Raw genomic sequence first — 21,607 nt, 5'->3', positions numbered from 1 at the left:
GGAACAGAGACGACAGTTGTAGCAACTTGTTTCATTACAAGGTCCACTTTGGACGCCAGAGTTTCTAAGGCTGCAGACAGAGACCCCAGGGAAGGTGAACCGGATGGGCCAGCTGCACAAATAAGTTCAGAAGGGAAATTTCCACTTTGGGACTCCATTTTAAGCAATGCCAAAATGAAATACACTGGCCCTTTAAATGTTGCGCTCGCAGTCTGCACCGCACTATAGCCGGAGTCCCTCTTTACGGCTGGCAGGAATCCTGACAGGAGCCAAGTGTGTCCGAGGAATGTTAAAAGGACTAAAAAAACCCTTACTACTAGCCAACCTGGATAAGTAAACCGCTCTCTCAGTCTGTCAGCAGCAAGCGAAACTCCAATACAAAAGAATAGGAAACACAGCCAAAGTGGCTGCCGCTCATATAGCGTGGGTGCCCACACTTAAGATGGCGCCCAAACACGGCGCCAAACACTCAGGGAAACAAGGAAAATGGCTGCTGCCTTTACATAGATGCAGCTTGATGCCCACACTTAAAATGTCGGCTGAAAACTGCGCCAGCGCTCAGGAGCCCAGGCTATGAGGCCTTCAAGGGGACCCACTACAGGAGAAGACCCAGCCCCCCCCCACCGGACAAAATATCAGTGTCACACCCCTTCCCCTAAGCGGTGGTCGCCGCTATAGTGCCCCCAACGGGAGCAGGGAGGGCCGGACCTGTCCTGACAGACCAAGGAGATATTTTAGGAAACCCAGCCCTTTTATCCCCAGGAGCGGGCCCACAGCTCCCCCACCGGAATCTGTCCCTGGGACACGGGGGGCTTGGTGCACTCACCATACCATGGACCATGGGGCTCCGCTCCGATACATCTCGCCTCCTACCCTGAGTGGAGGTGCTGCCAGCCAAGAGGTGTATGCTGCAACTCAGGGCGTTCCAGGTTGAGGCGTTCCAGCGAAAGCATCTGTTTGCAGGCTCGTTCCCATATGTCGGGGCTCTGTCGTGGCGAGGCCTGGGCGGACCACAACCTGCTCACGCTCGTTGGCCAGGCTGGGAGACCATAAGGATCTAGATCAGTGATGGCAAACCTTGGCACCCCAGATGTTTTGAAAATACATTTCTCATGATGCCCAACTACACTGCAGAGTGCATGAGCATCATGGGAAATGTAGTTCCAAAACATCTGGGGTGCCAAGGTTCACCATCATGGATCTAGATTATCCAGTGAGAAACCTCAGCCCGGCTGTCGCTTGTAGTTCACCAGGAGGATCCCCTTGACACTAGCTAGCGATAGTGAGTAAAGAAAAAAACAAACATGTCTTTAAAGAAAATAAAAATGGAGACCGAAGTCCCAGCAGGGAACCTAGGTCCTACTCCTAAGCTAGGCAGCAAGAAACCGATTCTATGAGCAGGTGTGTCTGGGGTCATGTGGATAGGACGGCCCCTAAAGGCGTGCCTAGTGAAAGCTTTCACTGCCTAGCTACTCCAGAAGAGGGCGCACATAACCCATTAGTGAAGAAACTTCCAGAGCTGCGTCTGTCAGAGGACGCAAGAGGAAAAAAAGAATTTCATGGTACAAAAATCCTATTTCTTCCACATCCATTGATGTGAAAAGGCAAAGGAAAGGCAATTTTTAATAACAGTAAATTACAATATGACTTGTATCACAATTGTATATGCTATATTTTGTTTTATTTGCCATCCCCCCCCCCCCCCCCACAAAAGTGGAGTTACCCTTTAAAAGAGAAGTATGGGTTTCTCTCTCTATTTTTTTATTTTAAGACTCATACTAACCCTAGGGCAGGGGTCTTCAAACTATGGCCCTCCAGTTGTTCAGGAACTACAATTCCCATCATGCTTGGTCATGTCTGTGAATGTCAGTTTTACAATGCCTAATGGGATGTGTAGTTCCACAACAGCTGGAGGGCCCCTGCCCTAGGGGAATTCAGCATCAGCCCAATGCTGCATCTGTCCCCCGCCGACTCTAGGACTGAGAACCAAGCTCGCTGATAGGCGAAGCCAGGTGCTGGTCCAGGCACATGGGCAGATCCCAACTTCATTGTCGCAATCTTGCCAGAGCCTGGACTGGCTCTGTAATGTCAGTGTGCTTCAGCCCGCTGTCTGCTGAAAATGGGTCACAGGAGTACAGAATGATCCGCACTGCTGTGATTAACAGGATGAAGTACAGCCAAACGACCTTTGGCTGTACTTCTCCTTTAAGAATGTGATAATCTGCACATAAAAATGACAAGAAAAAGACGTGTCCAACTTCCAGCCCACAATTCCAGTTTGATACAGACTGTCCTCACTCACCGCTGCCCTGCTCCCTGCAGTACACGGACCGGACATTCTGTGGAGGCTGCCGGGGGTCTAAGAAAGAAACATGACCCTGCGATCCCACTGCATAGACAGACCACTCCAGGCCATAGGACAGGCACACGTTCTCTCTGCAGTACGGTAACTTGATGGAGAGAAGCTGCACAAAATCATAAATCACGGCAATCAGTACACGCTCAAATCCATACAGGCTGACATGTCAGTTGATACACTTGTGGAATCTTGTTCTCTTCTTACAGTTAAAAATCATTAAAAGACAGACTAAACTGGATCATAATATCTAATTTTTGCAAAGCACTACATCCACATAGCACTGTCTAACCTTACATTCTATGGAACTTACAACTTCACCAAGTACTGAGCAATTCTTCTGACATGACAGATTCTGTCTCTGGGTACAGCAGAAGTCCTCTGTAAGAGGGGGAAGCATTATACTTGCCTCTCGAGTGGGCACTGCATTGAAGATTTGATCTCTTGAAGAGATCTTGGCAGGAGGAACTGTGCCACCCAGACAGGGACACTCTGTTTTGGAGAGAAGTGGTGCTAAGGTCTCTCCAAAAAGCAAATTTTCAACACAGTGCCTGCTAAAGAGGCAAGTATAAAGCGCTCTGTTGTAGTACCTGCCTGCTCCGTACCACTAGTGTGCCACACTGAGGATTCTGCTTTGTCATGGCTCTGACTAATACACAAAGGAAAGACAGGCAGACAAGATTCTGCTCTCCATAGAAAATAAAAGGGAAAAAAGATTGATTTCAGTGCCTCTGCTGTGAACTTCGAAGATAAATTTCTCCACAGTGCCTGCAGGTACAGAGGATAGGGACTTGTTTTAAACTGTAAAGTAACATTTTTTTTTCCTATTAAAACAAACATATTATACTTACCTCCTCTCTGCAGCCCAGATGCCCCCCCCCCCCTTCCAGGGTCCCTGGCTAGAGCTCCTGGCCTCTCCCTCCTGTTGTCTCCACAGCAAGCAGCTTGCTAGGGGGCACCCAAGCTGAGCTGCAGCTCCGTGTATCCATTCAGACAGGGAGCTGTCGGTTGGCCCTCTCGCTGCTAAATGGTAAATGCTAAGTGTGACTGAAAGCAGTGGGAGCCAATGGCGCGGCTGCTGTGTCTCAGCCAAACAGGAGAGAGCATCCCGAACGGTTGAGGTATTCGTGGACATCGCTGGATCGAGTGGGCTCAGGTATTAGGCCCCTATCACACTTGTGCAACTTGCGACTGCAAAGTTGCATGACAAGTTGTACTCCATGATTTCCAATGAGTACCTTTCATATCTGTAAGACTTCCAAGTCGCAACTACTTTGAACCGATTTTAATTTTGAGGTCCATAGACATAGCCATTGCTTCAAGTCCAGACAAAATCGCTATAAAAGCGCAGCAAGAAAAAACAAAAATCGCACGACTTCGGTCTCATAAGGAGCCGTAGGGAGGATGCTGCACACAAAGCTTTTTATCTTAATGCATAGAATGCATTAAGAAAAAAAAAAAAATGACTTTACAACAGTTCTAACCCTATTGCTTCCAGAGCTTTTTAAAAGATTAAGTTTATTTAAAGTGGATCTAAATATTTCTATCCTTTATAGACAAGGAAGCTGACATCTTACCTCCTGATCTGCAACATTGCTGCACATGTGATCAGTTATGACAAGCTTTTTTATGGCCTGACAGTTTGGTCAAGAGCACAAGCAAATGTGACTTATGCACGCCATGCCCCTGTAACCGTTTTTAGAAACAGTTAAAAATCAATTGGTTTAGTTCTGAATATATATAATATATATATATATATATATATATATTTTTTTTTTTTTCATTTTATTTATAAATCAGTACAAGGATCGGTACTTACATTGAATAAGAGGTGTCTCTTGTGAAGGTGGCTGCTCTGGTCATTCTTCCGCTTCCCCCATTCCCAGCAGCTTTGACCTTCCAGTGCCGCAGGGACCTGTCACAGGCACTTGTCAAAAGTGCCAACTCTGCTGGTACTTCCCGCTACCCTCCTCCAATTATTAAAGCTGTACTATAGCTTCCCGCACTAAAGAGCTCTATGATAGGAGGACAGGCAGATGAACGAAAGGTCCGCCGCCTGCATTCATAGAGCCAAGCATTGATTTGTGTGCAAATAAAGACAAAAATATTATCAAATTTTTGGTAACATATACAAAGTGAAGTCTTACGTCACTGGCTGCCAAATGGTTTAAAATGCTTTTTGTTAAGAGCAAGTTAAAGCAGAAGTTTTTTTTTTTTTTTTAAATACACCGAGAGGCTTTTTATGAAATAGGGAGACTATGGGGGCGATTTACTAAAACTGGTGCACTCAGAATCTGGTGCAGCTGTGCACGGTAGCCAATCACCTAACTTCAGCTTGCTCATTTAAGCTATGACAATAAAACCTGGAAGCTGATTGGCTTCTATGCAAAGCTGCACCAAATGTTGCACGCTCCAGTTTTAGTACATCTTTGCCCATTTCCTTTCTCTCACAAATGCTTCCTATTGCCTGTCAGCCCCCCCCCCCCCCCCCCAAGGTTGTACACTGAGCCACACATGCGCTGTTTAGTGTACAGTCTCGGCACAATTCGGTGCAGGGATGAGCAACTGTTGCACAAACTCTTACAGATATTCCCACACAGCAACTGTGAAAACGATGTAAAAAAAAAAATACATTTTTCCTTCAGAGGTCTGATTTTCAGTGTGTTCAGTCTGCCTAAAAACAATGGCATCATCCCTTTTCCTCTGACTGCCTGGTTCTAATTTCTGCTCTGCCACATTGCACAGTGGTTGTGCTTTAATGCTTTATCTTCCAAGGCACTGAGCTGGATGACTTGTTGAAACAATGCACTCCCTGAGTGGCTGATATCATAACTGAGCAGGTTTTGCTGAAAATGAGAAAAAAAAAAAAAAAAAAAAAAAAAAAGAAAGAAGAAGGTTACCTTAGCTAGTGTTTGTTCCGCTTTCCACAGGTGAAAGTAACCATCCAGAGACACAGCACCCAGTTCCTGCGAATAATATACTTTATTGAGAAACACAAAATGTAGAAACATACACTATTTATTAGATTTATAAAAAGGAGAAGTACAGCATTTCCATTTGGTTGGATATACAGTTGGTATAGAAAAGAATCGCCCCCTTTTAAAATATTCACATTTTGTTGTTTTCCCCCCTTCAACCACTGTGTGGTCATCTTTTTGCTGTGTGCTTTGGGTCATTGTCATGTTGGAAGGTAAACCTTCCCAATGACAACTTTCTGGCAGAGGGCAGCAGAGTTTCCATAAAAGTTTGATGGTATTTTGCCCCATCCATTTTTCCTTCTATCCTGACAAGTGCTCCAGTCCCTGCTGCAGATGAACACCCCCATAACCGGATATTACCACCTCCATGCTTTACTGTAGGAAGTGGGTCGCTTTTCATAGTGTTACACTTCAGAGGGGATTAAATATTGTTTTAGGTTTAAAATTTTGTTTAATTTTTTCCTGCAAATAGACTCCTGCATAAAAATGTGTGTAGAAAAATGGCATAATGTTTGGGTAAATATATTATATCAGTGTAATCCTTAGCTCCAATATAAGCCCAGATGAATCCTACATTGGTTTCATGGATTGGATATAAAGCAATTTATGTCCATGTCTATATTCATTCCCTTAGGTTGGAGGGTTGAGAGTTCGTAAATCCATCAGAATTCATTCTTTGAGACTGCGATTCGCATATGCTTTCCTCTCCAATTTGGTTTGATCTTATCAATTCCACAGAAGGACATCAGGCTGGCATCTCTGTTGTGCATCAATCGAAAATGGTATGACATGAGTAATGGTATTCTATGAGGTCCAAGATTGTAATAAGGGCGGAGTGAGGGGCAGTGTCTACCGCATATACGAGTCCAAAGTACCTTCCTACCTTTGATAACGTCACAGGAAGTGGCGAAACGTGTCAGTTCTTGGAAAGCACGTCGTGACGCAACCGCGCATTGGAACGCAAGCCGGAACACTCCGCTCGCCACTCTGCATGTCATCGGTTATTTTTGGACATGATTCTACCCCATGCGGGAAATACATTTTAAAAAACTTTCTACACTATTTGGAGCATTTGCTTTTTTACATAATCCTGGCCCCTAAACCCCGAAGAGTGGAAATTAGGCGAGGAGGAATCCAGCCTTTACCCCCACTAGGAGTACACAGGGAACTCAGTACCTCCGGCCTGGCAGGCCCACAAGCGAGTTTGGTGTTAGTGCTATACAGCACATAAGACCCATTACCTCTGGTAAGTGATCCACCTATACCACACTTCACTGGAAAAGGAACCCATGCCACGAAAAGTCACAAACTATCAGATGATTGAGCACAAAGCACCTGCACTTTGATTTAGATCTTGAAAAATACTTTTTCTTGTCACCTTGATGGACTGCATGTTTGCACATTCATTTTGCACTATTGGCTATTTATTTATTAATACCATGGTCACCAATATAACTGTTTATTTCTGACTGCACTAGAACCTATATTTTTATTATATATATATATATATATATATATATATATATATATATATATATATATATATATATATATATATATATATATATATATATATATATATATATATATATATATATATATATATATATATATACACACACATACATATACATATACACACACACACACACACACACACATATATATACATACATACATACTTATTTATCACATTAGGAAATCAGCAAGCGCTGTAGATAGTCTCCGTTGACTATTTTTCTGAATAGATTTTATATAGCAACTTTGGAAAAGCGAAAGAACATTGTAGAGCAGCCTTTCTTAACCAGAAGTTGCTAGGAGTTCCTTTAGTATTTAGCAGTGGCAGATGATCTCCAGTCTGGCACCAACACCTTTCAGCAGAAGCATTGTGACCAATGTAACTTCTCAGGTAAGTTACCAATGGCACAAATGATCATGTTAGCTGTCTAAGGTGCACATTCTTCCAAATGACCTTTAACTACTTCAATTATGGGCACTTTCATTCCTTTCCTGCCCAGGCCAAATTTTCAGCGCCGTCAAACTTTGAATGACAACTGTCACGCAACACTGTACACATGACATTTTTTTTTTTCACACAAATAGCACTCTCTTTTGGTGGCATTGTATCACCACTGGGTTTTTTATTTTTTTGCTAAACATTCAAAAAAGACCGAAAATTTTGAAAAAAAAAATAAATAAATTTATAAAATTTAGCAAATAAGTCAATTTTGCTTATTCTTCACTGATGTGCACTGATTGGACGCCACTGATCACATGGTAAAGGGCCGCTGTGACTGGCCCTTTACCTTCAAAGAACACAGCGATCACAGGGTCTGCAGGAGGCGTGTTCTGAGAGGATGTCCATGGATGCCCTCCCAGAACAACAGAGCTGCTCTGTAGCCATCTTTTAGCTATGGTGCAGTATTGAAGTGGTTAATGTAAAGCACATCCCTCTCAAGGAAGAGCAATGTAAGGGGCCCAGTCTCTAGTTGACCATCAATGTGGTGTGGTTCAAGTACCATGAGCTGTACGAGTTCCCGAGACCGGACAATTTTTTTTTTTTCTCTATGGTACAAAAATAAAGGCCGTTACAGCGTGTCACTGTGTAACAACCCCAAATCTGCTGGGGCTGCGGACATCACATCCAAACTTGGGGTTTTGGAGGTCGACAAAAAGGGAGGCTTTTACAGTTAAATGCACATATAATAATATTAAGGAAAGGTTTTTGCTGACATGATCTTACAACAGGATGTCTTAACCACAGAGTTTTCTTATCCCCGGGCTGCTGCATTATGCTGGTAAATTATCCTCTTTTTGGGAGGAACGGCTGTCAAAGACAATTACGTACAACAACCAAAGAAGTCATTCTGCTAATGTCTGGAATTAAATTGACAGTAACATAGCAATAGGGGCTGCCAAACATTACCTTATTCTTGCTGTTGAAGGCCAAGGCGCGCACCTTACAGTTGGAGGAATTGTTAGTTTCTTTGGGGATATCTTTCAAAGCCTTGTGGTCAATATGTGCATAGACCGGCACCCGAGAATGGCTGTGTTGGAAGTTACATTTATTCATCACCTCGTCATTTATCTCCCACAAAGCCATCGAACCATCCCGGGACCCTGGAAGAGGAAAAGATTTTACAGCGACAGGCTTGTGCTAGTACATATAGAGCATTACCACCGAAAAGCTCAGGGGAATTCTGCTGCAATTTAGACAGTACTAATAGGCCCTCTTTAGTGTTAGAACCAGTATCAGCTGTATCAATAGGTTCTAGAATATGAAGCCATTTCCAGCGAAACGCCCTTGAAAAAAATCATAAAAGCACAGCATAGTGTCCTGTGCGCCCCCCCCCCAATATACCTCCCACAGTAGTGTCCTCTGCTCCCTTCACATCACTACCACTTAGTGTCTTCTGCCCCCCCCCATTAACAGTTTCCTGTGCCCCCTTCGCATCACCCTCCACCCCAGTGTCCTGTACAACTGCAGTGTCCTCTTCACGTCACATCCCCCCCCCCCCCCAACTGTAGTGTCCTGTGCCCCCTGCACCACCCCCCCCTTTACATCACCCCATCAGGTCACCCCTCCCCAAACTGTAGTGTCCTTTTCACATCACATCCCCCCCCCCCCACTGTAGTGTCCTGTGCCCACTGCACCCCCCCTTCACATCACCCCTCCCTGTAGAGTCACGTGCCCCCACCAAACCAGTGTCATCTGTCCCTTTCATATCCACCCCCACTATAGTTTCCTCTGTGCCCCCCCCCCCCCCCCCAATCTTACACTGGTGTACCCTGTGCAGCAGAGCAAAGAGCTAGATGTGTCACAGTAGTGGATATAGGGTGGGAGCAGGAGTTCATTTTTCCCATGAACAATCTGGGGATTGGTTGCTAGAGCCGCCCAGCAGCTTCCTAGCAGCCAACCACCTGCTGGGTAATGTGAACAGTTAACTCTGGCAGCTCCCGCTCTCCACCCAATACTGTGGTATGTTCCGCTCTCTGCTCTGTAGTAAATTGTGGTGGGGGAGGGGGTGTGGGGTGAAAGAAGGACCAGCTATGCAGGGCAGTGTTCCCAATTTACCGGTTGGCTGACTGCGGTCGACTGTAGATCGAGATTGACGGCTTGCCGGCCCCCGATTTAAAATAGAGTAAGGGTAAAAGAAGTAGAAACCCTTACAGGTTTGTATCATGGTCTGTTGTCCCTTAGTTTCCTGACTGCAGGGTGTCACTAAGGTAGGAAATGGTAGTTTGGACGGAGGTAGTTATAAGGGAGAGTATGGAACTCACCTGAAACTGCTAAGGTGTCACTAATCCATGCAATAGAGAAAATCCAGTCATTGTGACCCTCCTGAAGAGAAATACAATGAAAATCATTACAAGCAACCCAAATCTATGGGGACTTTGGTCAGACAGCTATATGGTCACTTGGATAACTAAGCTGTATCACAGTAGTAGTATGGCTGCAGCCTCTTCATAACCAGGGAATCTCAGACATGAAATTATCTCATGGGTACCATCTCATTATCCAGCTTCAGAAAGTATCTACAGAAATTAGGAATAATCTAGTGGTGACGGACTAATAATTTTAGGATATACATGGAAATACCTACCCCTTATAGTAATAGCAAAAAACAAAAACTAATCAATCGGACCAGCCTATATTAATATAAGATGTTGAGAAATTATACTTTCCCTCTTTTTTTATTTTTTCTTCTTCCCCCTTTTTTCTTTTTTTTTTTTCTTTATTTATTCCAGATCATAGATTTTGATATTGTGATTATTTTTATATATGTTTTGTATGACTTGTTCGTTATAAAAAAAAAAAAAAAAATAAAAAGATTAAAAAACAAAAAAAAAAGGAATAATCTTCTTGTTTTGGGGATACGAGATGTAATGAGGCTAAAGGGGCTTTACTGTGCTTTTTGGTTCATTTTATCCTTGCTCACCATAATCTCTATGGCCCTACTGTCTTGAATGACAAGCCTTACTCCATAGAAGCCACAGTTTCTATGCACTCCACTGATGGTGAAATGGTCTGAAACAGCTGTGTGCAGTTTGAAATAAATGACTGTATGAGCACTATACACCAGAAGTTGTGGATATATATCCGGGTGATGGGGTGTAATGGAATGATTTGCATGGTTCGGCCCTGTCCTAAAATGAGGAATAATCCTCTGTTTGGAATATGTGATGAATGACATCCGATTTTGGTTGTAGGCCTTTTTTTAGTCCCTTCTTATCATAACCCATATGGGTATATGGCCATTAAGGGTGAATTCCCACCACAAAGAAGGGCAGCTGGAGTAATTCATTATTCTGGTCGCGGAAAGAAGCCAGTGTGGTGTGTCAATCCCTCCCCCCCCTTTTTTTTTTCTCAATAACCTTTAAGCTAAGGGTACACAACGTACACTTCAGTCACTGCAATGTAGGGCAGGGTGATGTGCAGTCTTAAATTGCAGTGCGATTAGGCATGGAGCGCTGCGATAAAATGCAGCAGGTCTGTAGTTAATGGCTGCATGGCAGTGTGAATGGGACATACAGGACGTAAATGTTTCCTGTGTATCCCTGTGACGACAGACGTTTTACCATGCAGTAAAAAAACATCTGTCACTGCGTAAAGTGTAAAATTTACCCTTAACCACTTGCCTACCAGGCACTTTTACCCCCTTCCTGCCCAGGCCAATTTTCAGCTTTCAGCGCTGTCACCGTTTGAATGACAATTGTGCAGTCATGCAGCGATGTACCTATATGAAATTTTTTGTTTTTTTTTTTTTTTTTACACACAGAGCTTTCTTTTGGTATTTACCACGACTGGGATTTTCATTTTTTTGCTCAAAAAAAAAAAAAAAAAAAAACTTAAAAAAATTGTGAAAAAATAAATAGAAAATTTTCATAGTTGGTTATTAAATTTTGCAAAACAGGTCATTTTTCTCCTTCACCGATGTGTGCTGATGAGGCTGTACTGATGGGCAAATGTTGGGGCCGATGTCCCTTTTACAGAAGCTGGTTATTGGCTTTTTTCTTTTCTCCTCATGCCATCAGCGTAAGGGAAAAAAAAGCAAATAACTGGCTTTTGTTTACATCGTATGATCAGCTATCATTGGCTGACAGCTAAACACGTGGTAAAGGGCCGCTGTGACTGTCCTTTTACCCTGATCGTGATCAGTCGAGTCGGAAGGTGTTGATTAATGAAATTTTGTGGTAATATTGTGCAAAATAAAAAATTGGAACTAGCACTATTTTATTCTCTAGGGTGTCTGCTTTCAGAAAAAATATATTTTGAGGGTTTTATGGCCTAATTTTTATTTTTTTAAATGTGTGCAAAAAAAAAAAAAAAAAAAAAAAAAAAAAAAAAAAAGCAAAATGGTTCAGGCAGCAAAAGGGTTGAAGGATAAGCACACCTTCGGGAACATGTTACATGTTCCACCCGTAAGCTTTATTTAAAAAAAATAAAATAAAAAAAACCTGTCTCCTTAACGTTTTTAGCTGGCTCCTAGATTGAAAGCAAATTTGTCAAGGCCTGAGCAAGGGGTTTGCAGAAGATACTGTGCCCTTGATTACTACACCAGAGAAGATCTTCACCTAAACTTGAAACCCTTAAACTAAACAAGACAAAGACCCGCATGTACAAATAAACAAATTAATGCAGCTCACATCTCCCACACAGACCGGATCCAGGGTAGGAAGCCGGTAGACGGCCAGGCTGTTGGGGTTATCACCTCCGGTAGCCAGAAGGGTTCGGGAAGGATTGAGCTCGATGGCATGGATGCCGCAGCTCTGCAGTGCTGTATTGGCCGGTTCACGATCCTTTAATATCGGAATCTTCGTAATCTGTCCAGTATAGACGTCCACCACAAACAACTGCCAAAGAAAAGAGTATTGTTACTGGACCCAACAAGAGAACAGGCCTACTGCAAAAGAATCTAGCGTAGACTCTCAACCTTTTTACCCCAGTTAAGATTACGATCCACTGGAGGGGTGGAGGTGTCATTGGGAAAAACCCCTACCATTAAATTGTGGTCAGTGGGAAGAATGCTCCTCCACACAGTGGTAGGTAGAATGCCATTGACTCTGCTCAGTGGCATCTGACCTGGAACAATGCAGACACCATTGGATGGGAGGTCAGTTAACCAATAATCAAGGAGCATCCAGTTACCTCTGGAGTAACCCTGCTTGAGAATGGCTGATCTAGAGAAGGTTCGCTCCTTTTCCACTACAGAGCATATATTCTCCTTTCAATTCAACTTTACCACACCAAAAAAAAAATAAAGGAAAAAAAATAGTTAGTTGCTGAGGGCAGGAAAAACTATTTTTAGAGCCGGTCCACACTAACGCGACTTGTCAGGCGACTTGTCAGCTGACAAGTCACGCTCCCTCGCGGTCCATTGACCGCTACAGGACCCATTCTAATAGGAGCGACACAAGTCCCTCCGACTTAGAAAAAGGGTCCTGTACTACTTCGGGGCAACCTTGGAGCGACTTGCATAGACTTCCATTATGTGAAGTCCCTGCAAGTCGCTCCGAAGTCGTGGTGCACGGTAATGCACAAGTCGCCCCCGAAGTAGTACAGAGTCGTGTCGCCCCAGTGTGAACCGAGTCTTAGATGTTGAATGAGACACTGGGGAATCTGGTGCAGCTCTGCATAGTAACCCAATCAGCTTCCAGTTTCAGCTCTGCATAGTAACCCAATCAGCTTCCAGTATCAGCTCTGCATAGTAACCCAATCAGCTTCCAGTTTCAGCTCTGCACAGTAACCCAATCAGCTTCCAGTATCAGCTCTGCATAGTAACCCAATCAGCTTCCAGTATCAGCTCTGCACAGTAACCCAATCAGCTTCCAGTTTCAGCTCTGCATAGTAACCCAATCAGCTTCCAGTATCAGCTCTGCATAGTAACCCAATCAGCTTCCAGTTTCAGCTCTGCACAGTAACCCAATTAGCTTCCAGTATCAGCTCTGCACAGTAACCCAATCAGCTTCCAGTTTCTCCAGTTTCTATTGTTATAGCTTAATTCAACAAGCTGAATTTGGAAGCAGATTGTCTGGTGCAGCTGTGCATGGTACCTCCCCCCCCCCCCCCCCGATTGTCAAATTGGTGGGAGCAACACTGCTGCAGGTATAAAGGGTAATTTTGCTTGCGTGTGGGAAAAAAAAATTGCAAATAAAAGAAAAAAATAATATAGCTTAACAATTGCAACAGAATATTAAAAATGACCTTTCCTTTTCAATCTACAGCTGTTGTAATTTTCTGAAAATGCAATACAATATGGCTGCCTGGAGCTGTTCTGTACACAGAATGTATACTGACCACACCCCCAGAAACATCATTTCCTGCTTGTGTGATTGGCTCACCAATTTTCCCAGAAGTCTGCACTAAGATACAAGTCAGATTTCTGGCATCCCCTGCAACAAAAATTTCATTTTTGTTCAGAAACTCCCAATAGGAAAACGTCTAAAGGAACGCAAGCCCAGCAGCTTTCCTCAGAGACCTGCAGCTGCACAACTGGCTTATAATTATGAAATCCCTCCCATTAGACCCACTTGCAGAGGAACAAACAATGATTTTTTCAGAATAACAAAAAAGGTAGGAATCTGCAAGAAAGGTTGTTATAAACCTTGTAATGTACAGATATCACCCAGAGGGGAGTGTTTATTTCTGACAAAAGTGGAGTTACGCTTTAAGGCACCTAGATTTCTGCAAACATCTGCAGTAGCTTCATAACAGGCTGCAATCAGATGCTGAAACTGGGTATTTTATGCACTTCGGTACTTCAAGTTTCCTAACCAGGTAGAGTACTTTTTACCTACACCCCTATTTTTGAGTCCTGATGGAAGGGGGATTAGTCCAGACAGTATCTCATTGGTCAGATTACCTTCTAATTTTGGAATCAGACAACAGGAAGTCAAAATAAATCTCCCCAAGGTAAGGGAAATCCTCTTTTAAAACAGAACTGAAGGCATTTTAATTACTTTCCCTCTAAAAGTTCAAATAAAGCCTTCTCCCTGGGTGTCGGTCTTCTGGCATATCCACTGCCCAGCACAGGATGATGCAACTCCTGCTATCGCACAGGAGCCAATCATCCCAGCACACAGGAACCGTACCAGAAATGTAAGCCAAGCTGTGCATGCACAGTTCAGTTGACAACCACTGAAGAATGCAGGGTAGTAGGTGCATTTTATTGCGAAGGAGACATTGCATGTCACTTCTGTGATAATAGCCTGCCTGCTCAGTCTCTTAACCACTTCAGCTCCGGAAGGATTTACCTCCTTAAAGCAGAGTTCCAGCCTTTTCTGTGTTTATTAAAAGTCAGCAGCTACAAAAAGTGTAGCTGCTGACTTTTAATAAACAGACACTCTCCTGTCTCACGGTCCAGCAATGCGGCCGCCCGAAGCCTCTATCCTCTTCCTCTGGTCTCGGCGGGGCCGGCATCACTGGTGTGGGCACCCGGCTGTGACAGTTTGCGGCTTCACAGCTGGGTACGCACTGCGCATACGCGAGTTGCGCTGCGTGTCTTGATTGGCCGGCAATCTTCTGGGACCTCTGACATGTCCCAGAAGATTGCAGGGAGGGAGGGGGAGAGGAGAACTTCCGTTCAGGGAGCCGCGGCGCGGCGCTCCGAGCGGAAGTGGGAGCGTGTACCTGTCAAAACTAGGTACCCCCTCCCCCCCCCCCCAAAAAAAAATGACCTGCCAAATGTGGCATGTTAGGGGGTTAGAACTATTTAAAGCAGAGTGCCACTTTTGGGTGGAACTCCACTTTAATGTATTTACCCCCTAAAATATATTTGTTCCTAAAAATAGAGCTTTCTTTTGGTGATATTTGATCACCTCTACGTTTTTTAGATTTATAAAAACGCTATAAACAAAAAAAGTGACAAAAAAAAAACAAAAAAAAAAAACACACAAATATTTTTTATTTTCTGCTATAAAACATTCCCAATAAAGACTTGAAAGAATTGTTTTTTTTTTGTTTTTTATCAATTTAGGCCAATTTGTATTCTGCAAAATATTTTTGGTAAAAATCCCAAAAAGCCTATTTTAAATGGTTCAGTAATGGAGGAAAGCTGCGCACAGAGAACAATGAGCTAAAAAGGCTGCTAGTACAAAGTATATCAAACCAAAAAGACAATGTGAAGATGGTACAGCGCCACTAGATAAATTAACTAAAAGAAAAGAGGTGAACCAATGTCCATAAGTCCATATAGAGGAAAAGGAATCAAATGCTGAAAATGTAGCCACAGATCCAACAAAATTCTTGCAAAGGAAGTTTCTTGGCTGAGATCACACAAAAAAGAGGATGTACCCTTACCAGATAGTTGGACCCCCTATTACTGTATCACTTGACTTATCATCTGTGAGCTGCAGCCAACTAGTGTTTAATTTACACTTTAACATGGATATTTTCCCGTTTAGGAAAAATTCAGCCTCCAATTTTAAGGATGCTTTTGAAGGCTCTCCGGACCCTAATAGGTCAGATATTGGTGGTTTATTCATGAGGGTGCGTAATGTCATGATTACTGAGACCCATACAAATTGGGACATAGCTCTCCTCGAGAAATATCTGGAGGAGGGCTTTGTACCACGGAGTCTTAGGTGGGAGGTCAATCCCCAAGATGATGAAAAAGACCTAACCCTCTGGTTTAAGTTTTTCAACGATGCGGGCCTCAATATGTTGAGGTTCCTCATTACTCGTAAAAAGTTGAAACTTACCAGATTGGATGAGGAGCTTACCGTTCTAAAGACGTCACTAATCCCACATAAGGACACTCCTGAATTCAAAAATAGGTCTGAAGAACTTCAGAGGCTGTTGGAGAAGGAGGAGTCTGAACAGAAGTATAAGAAAAGGAAAAAATACTTCAGGGATGCTAGTGACTACGGAAGCGACCTTGTATTTAAATGGCAAAAAAGGAGGGCAGAGGCAGCCAACGGGGATGTGCCATCTTTGGATCTGGTGGATTCCGGAATGGAGACCAACCAAGGTGCTAGTACTTCAGCTGGTGGGAGTGCCGATAGTAGACCATTACGTATGATCTCGGGTGGCACTCCTTACCGATTTGCACCTGGCACGCCCACGTTAGGCAGACCCTCTGGCCCTCCAGCGGGCCCTAGAGGCAATCACACACCCTCTGGACCCAATGCTTTGAGGCCGCTTAGGGCCAATACTCCAACAAGGCCTTTAAAGAGTAAGAATAAGAACAAAAATAAAAAGAAAAAACAGAAAAAGCTCCAAAACAACCAATATTATGCCCCTACTTCTAACTCCTATGCGCCTCTGGAGAATCACCAGGAATACTATGACCAGTATGATGATAGATTCATTACGAGACATCCCTTACCGGTCCCTCAGAGGAATAATTACCCTAGTCAACGTGGGTATGATTCACCTAGGGGACCTCAGTATCCTCAAAGATACCCGGATTTTTTCCTGAGGGACAGGTACGATTACGACCGCCCAACAGGACGAGCCGAGGAACCAGGGGAGGCAGAAGGAGCAGGAAAGAAAAGAAAAAGACTAAACTAGGTGCTGGCATCTTTAATTTAAGTTCTGCCTCACTCACAGAGGACGAACTATTTGTTCTTGACCGGGGTTTGAAACATGTCCCTTTCAAACCCTTAGACAAATTCACTGTATTTATGGATGTCCAAAAATATACGCGTAAACTTAATGTTAAACGCTATATTCTCTCCAACCCTGTCAGAAATCCTGTTCAGACTAGAGAAGGCATCAGGCACTCCAATCTTTCCAATGTCTCTTTGTTTAATCCCCCTGGTCCCTTGGCTCCTTCACTGGGCGTGTTCAAGGACCTGGTGATTAAGGATTTGGAGAAACTGGAGGTCAAACGCATGTATGCTGATAGGAGGTTTGATGCTGGGTTAAAATCTCTGCAGTCCAGAGATGATCTGGTGGTTAGACCAGCAGATAAGGGAGGGGGGAATGTGGTCTTGGATAAGACAGCTTATCTGACAGAGATGTCCAATATCCTGTCGGATCGGGACACTTATTCACTTCTAAGATCCAATCCCACCCGTAAATACAAGAAAGAGCTGACCACACTAGTAGAGAAGGCGTTTGAGGACAATATCCTCAGTAAAAAGGAGAAACTGTTTTTGATCCCTATGGCTCCAAGGGTACCCGTCATGTACTACCTCCCTAAGGTCCACAAGAATCCGGTTAACCCGCCGGGCCGCCCCATCATCAGCGGGATAGATTCTGTGACTTCAAGGGTTGGTAAGTACATTGACGGGTACCTACAGCCATTGGTGGTTTCCACCCCCACCTTTCTGAGGGATTCGACACAGGTGATCCGGCTCTTGGATGGGATACAGTGGAGGGAGGGCTATCTGCTGGCTACCGCAGATGTTGCCTCCCTCTACACTATTATTTCCCACGAGCACGGGCACCAGGCAGTTTCTTCCTTCCTACAGAGGGACTCACTGCTCATCCCAGCACAAAGGGAATTGGTCCTAAATCTCCTCTCCTTTGCCATGACCCACCACTACTTCTGGTTTGGGGGTACTTATTACCTCCAGACCAGGGGAGTTGCCATGGGTGCCAAGTTCGCCCCTAGCATGGCGAACTTGTTCATGGCAAAGTGGGAGGAGGATTTCATCTTTAAGGACCAACGTAACGAGCTAGTGATGTGGAAAAGGTACATCGATGATGTGCTTCTCATTTGGGATGGCACCGTCGAGTCCCTTTCCCAGTTCTTTGAGGATTTGAACACTAATGTCTTTGGGATACGCCTACAGCATGAGGCGAGTTCATCCAATATTCACTTCCTCGACCTCAACATTACAGTTAAAGGTAGCGAATTGGTGACTACTACTTTTTTTAAAGCCACGGATCGTAATGGCTATATTGGGACCGACAGTTACCATCACCCCTCGTGGCTTAAGTCGGTGCCCAAAAGCCAGTTTACAAGGATCCGTAGGAATTGTACCCTAATTGAGGACTACTTCCAGCAAGCACGAGTCCTTAAAGGGAGGTTCCTAGATAAAGGGTACTCCAACTCTGAACTGGATTTAGCGATTCAGGAAGTGGCTGGCCTGGATAGAACAAGCATGCTAGCAGGTTCTAGGGCTAACAGGGAGCCTAATGCAGCATTTACCACCGCTTTTGTGACTCCATACACTCACCAATTTCGGGACATCAGGAAAATCTTTAATCGTCATTGGAATGTATTGAAAAATGATAGAGTGTTGGCTCCTGTTGTTGGGGAAAGGCCCACAGTGGTGTTTAAGGGCGCCCCGCCTTTGAGACTTAGAGTGGCACCAAACATCGTGGACCCTCCTGCTAGGACCACTCACCTCTTTCCTGAAATAAAAGGGTTCTTCCCCTGCAGGCGATGTGTGGTTTGCAAAACTAATGCCATAAAGGAACGAAAGGTTCTATCATTTCGTTCCAAAGCAACACAGAAAAGCTACCCTATTGACACGTTCATCACATGTACAACAGAGAACGTAGTCTATATGCTGGAATGCCCGTGCGGATACCAGTACGTGGGTAGGACCACCCGAGCCATGAAAACCAGAGTGAATGAACATCTTGGTAATATCCGTCGAGGTTTTCCGAAACATTCTGTTTCGAGACATTACCTGGAATGTCACCATAAAAAAGCTGCTGGGACCAGGATTATAGGCATTGACAAATTTACCCCACACTGGAGGGGGAGCAATGTGAGGAGGGAAATCTCAAGACTTGAGACCAGGTGGATTTTTGACCTGAAGTGTTACACCCCCTTTGGTCTCAACGTGGATTGGGACGTCAACTGCTTTATCAACAATAGTTGATTGGCAGATTGACTCCCTAGACCCTCTTTCACTTGCTGTCTATTGTCTTTTTTTCTTTAGTGTCCCAGTACCCCCGGCACTGCACCCGCATCTAAGTACAACAACTTGAGTGCACTGCTTGGGAACTTTTTTCTGTACCCCTAAGACTAAGATTGCTAAGGAAGCACCATTCTTCCACTGCAAATTTGCTTATCCCATTTTTCCTTCTCTTACTTTGAACAGTTATGGAGGTTTTGCTGTCCCAGTGGATATGTAGATACCACCGGGCAAGATTGAGTACTATAGTATCTCATATATACTATGTGACCTTCAATGTATTCAATTTTAAGTCATTGCATGCAGATGGGTTTAAAATTTATCATTGATTTTATTATCGGTATTAGTTTGTAACTCATTTAATTAGGTTTTATATATAATGCACTTGTTTATATGTGTGTTTTTGTATTCAACCTGGTTGCAAAAAAAAAAAAAAAAAATTTTTTTGTTTCCACTATGTAACATACATTGCATATTAGATCGTTTGTAATGTGGCTGGACCATATTTTTCAATTTGCTGATAGCTTATGGTTTTGGGGGGACGGTTTGCGATTTGATGGGTCTTTTCCGGCTGGCCTTGGGCGGTCGGGTGACTTCCATCCTCCATTGCTGACTGTCTTCTCTGCCTCCTTTTTGAGCTTCCTACGTCAGGCTTCTGGTAGTTCAGCACCGCCTCACAGCGATGCCGATTGATAAACCGGAAGTGCGTCATCACGCACGCCGCGACCGGAAGTGCGTCATCGCGCACCGGAAGCGGAAGTGCGTCATCGCGCACCGGAAGCGGAAGTGCGTCATCGCGCACCGGAAGTGACAACATGGCCGCATTCCAAACGATCAGGGGCACCCTATAAAAGCGTGCTGCATATGGGGGGCTTTTGCCTTTGAAAACGCCTTTTGCAGGACGAAACGCGTCAGGTACGCTAGCCCCCATGCAGTCACGCTGTTCCAGCCGCGGCCAATCAATTGAATAACATGCCTGTATCAAGCAGTCACATGTGAGTTTTTTAACCTTTTTTTATTTAATAAAATCCGTACATACTTCACCATGTGCGCCCCCATTTGTATTATTGGAGGTCATTCCCTTTGTACACCTGGAGTCCACTGAGGTCTACCGGTTCCATGGTCCTTATCCGGAGGTTCTGTGGTTGTTCGGAGAGGAATTCTGGTGACTGATTTCGCACGCCTGTTTGACCTTCCGTAATAGGGGGTCCAACTATCTGGTAAGGGTACATCCTCTTTTTTGTGTGATCTCAGCCAAGAAACTTCCTTTGCAAGAATTTTGTTGGATCTGTGGCTACATTTTCAGCATTTGATTCCTTTTCCTCTATATGGACTTATGGACATTGGTTCACCTCTTTTCTTTTAGTTAGTTAATTTATCTAGTGGCGCTGTACCATCTTCACATTATTTTAAATGGTTTGCACAAAAGTTATAGCATTTACAAACTACGGGACAGATTTTTGGACTTTTTATTTTTATTAGTAATGGCAGTGATCAGCGATTTTTAGCGGGTTTGTGACATTGCGGCGGAAGAAATCTGACACTAAGTGATACCTTTTGGGGACCAGTGACATTAATACAGTAATCAGTGCTAAATAATATGCACCATTACTGTATAAATGACACTGGCTGGGAAAGGGTTAATACTGGGGATGATCAAAGGGCTAAATGTATGCCTAAATGTGCTTACTAACTGGGGGGGGGGGGGGCTCTGTGAAAGGCACAGAGATATGGGGTTTTAGCTGAGCTGAAACACACAGTCCCGGTGTGCCTGTATTGACAGAAGAGCCGTCTGCTTTGTTTACATAGGCAGGCGGCTCTCCTGTCAGTTTCTGAGAAGATCGCGGGAGGCTGGCGGAGATCGTGCACGCTCCTTATGGCTCCCGCTGTGATTAGATGGCGCGCCTCCTGTGTGCGCATAAACACGTAGATCTACGCGATTATGTGCAGCCGAGCCGCCCTGCCGCAGTAAATCTGCGTGGGGCGGTCGGCAAGTGGTTAATGACCAGGCCATTTTTTGCGATTCGGCACTGCGTTTCTTTAATTGTGCAGTTGTGCGACGCTGTACTGAAAATTGATGTCCCTTTTTTCCCCCACAAATAGAGCTTTCTTTTGGTGGTATTTGATCACCTCTGCAGTTATTTTTTGCGCTATAAACAAAAAGAGCGACAATTCTGGAAAAAACAAAAAAACAATATTTTTTAAATTCTACTATAACATTCCCAATAAAAAAAAAATAAATAAAAATCTAAATTTTCTCATCATTTTAGGCCAATTTGTATCCTGCTACTTATTCTTTGTAAATTTTTTTTTATAATAGGCGTATTTTATATTATGTCATTCTTATTTATTTTTTACTAGTAATGGAGGTGATCTGGGATTTTTAGCAGGACTGCGACATTGCGGCGGACAGATCGGACCCCTAACTGACATTTGACACTTGTGGGGGGACCAG

At 43.9% G+C, this 21,607-nt stretch overlaps 1 protein-coding gene across 1 annotated transcript in view; it reads right to left on the bottom strand.

Moving 5' to 3' along the window:
• DCAF12 (DDB1 and CUL4 associated factor 12) overlaps positions 1–21,607 on the bottom strand; it is a 45,347-nt gene that overhangs the window by 14,331 nt on the left and 9,409 nt on the right. The window contains exons 3-7 of the mRNA XM_082243323.1: positions 11,983–12,189; positions 9,616–9,676; positions 8,261–8,454; positions 5,257–5,322; positions 2,303–2,465 (exon numbers count right to left, since the gene is read on the bottom strand). Coding sequence (XP_082099449.1) covers positions 2,303–2,465; positions 5,257–5,322; positions 8,261–8,454; positions 9,616–9,676; positions 11,983–12,189 — 691 coding nt within the window. The remainder of the gene's footprint in view (positions 1–2,302; positions 2,466–5,256; positions 5,323–8,260; positions 8,455–9,615; positions 9,677–11,982; positions 12,190–21,607) is intronic.

This window comes from Pelophylax lessonae (genome assembly GCF_965119305.1).
Source record: "Pelophylax lessonae genome assembly, chromosome: 1".
In the NCBI taxonomy this organism is placed as follows: Eukaryota; Metazoa; Chordata; class Amphibia; order Anura; family Ranidae; genus Pelophylax; species Pelophylax lessonae.
The sequence above is the reverse complement of the archived record's forward strand: the minus strand, read 5'-3'. Positions and strand labels throughout refer to the sequence as shown.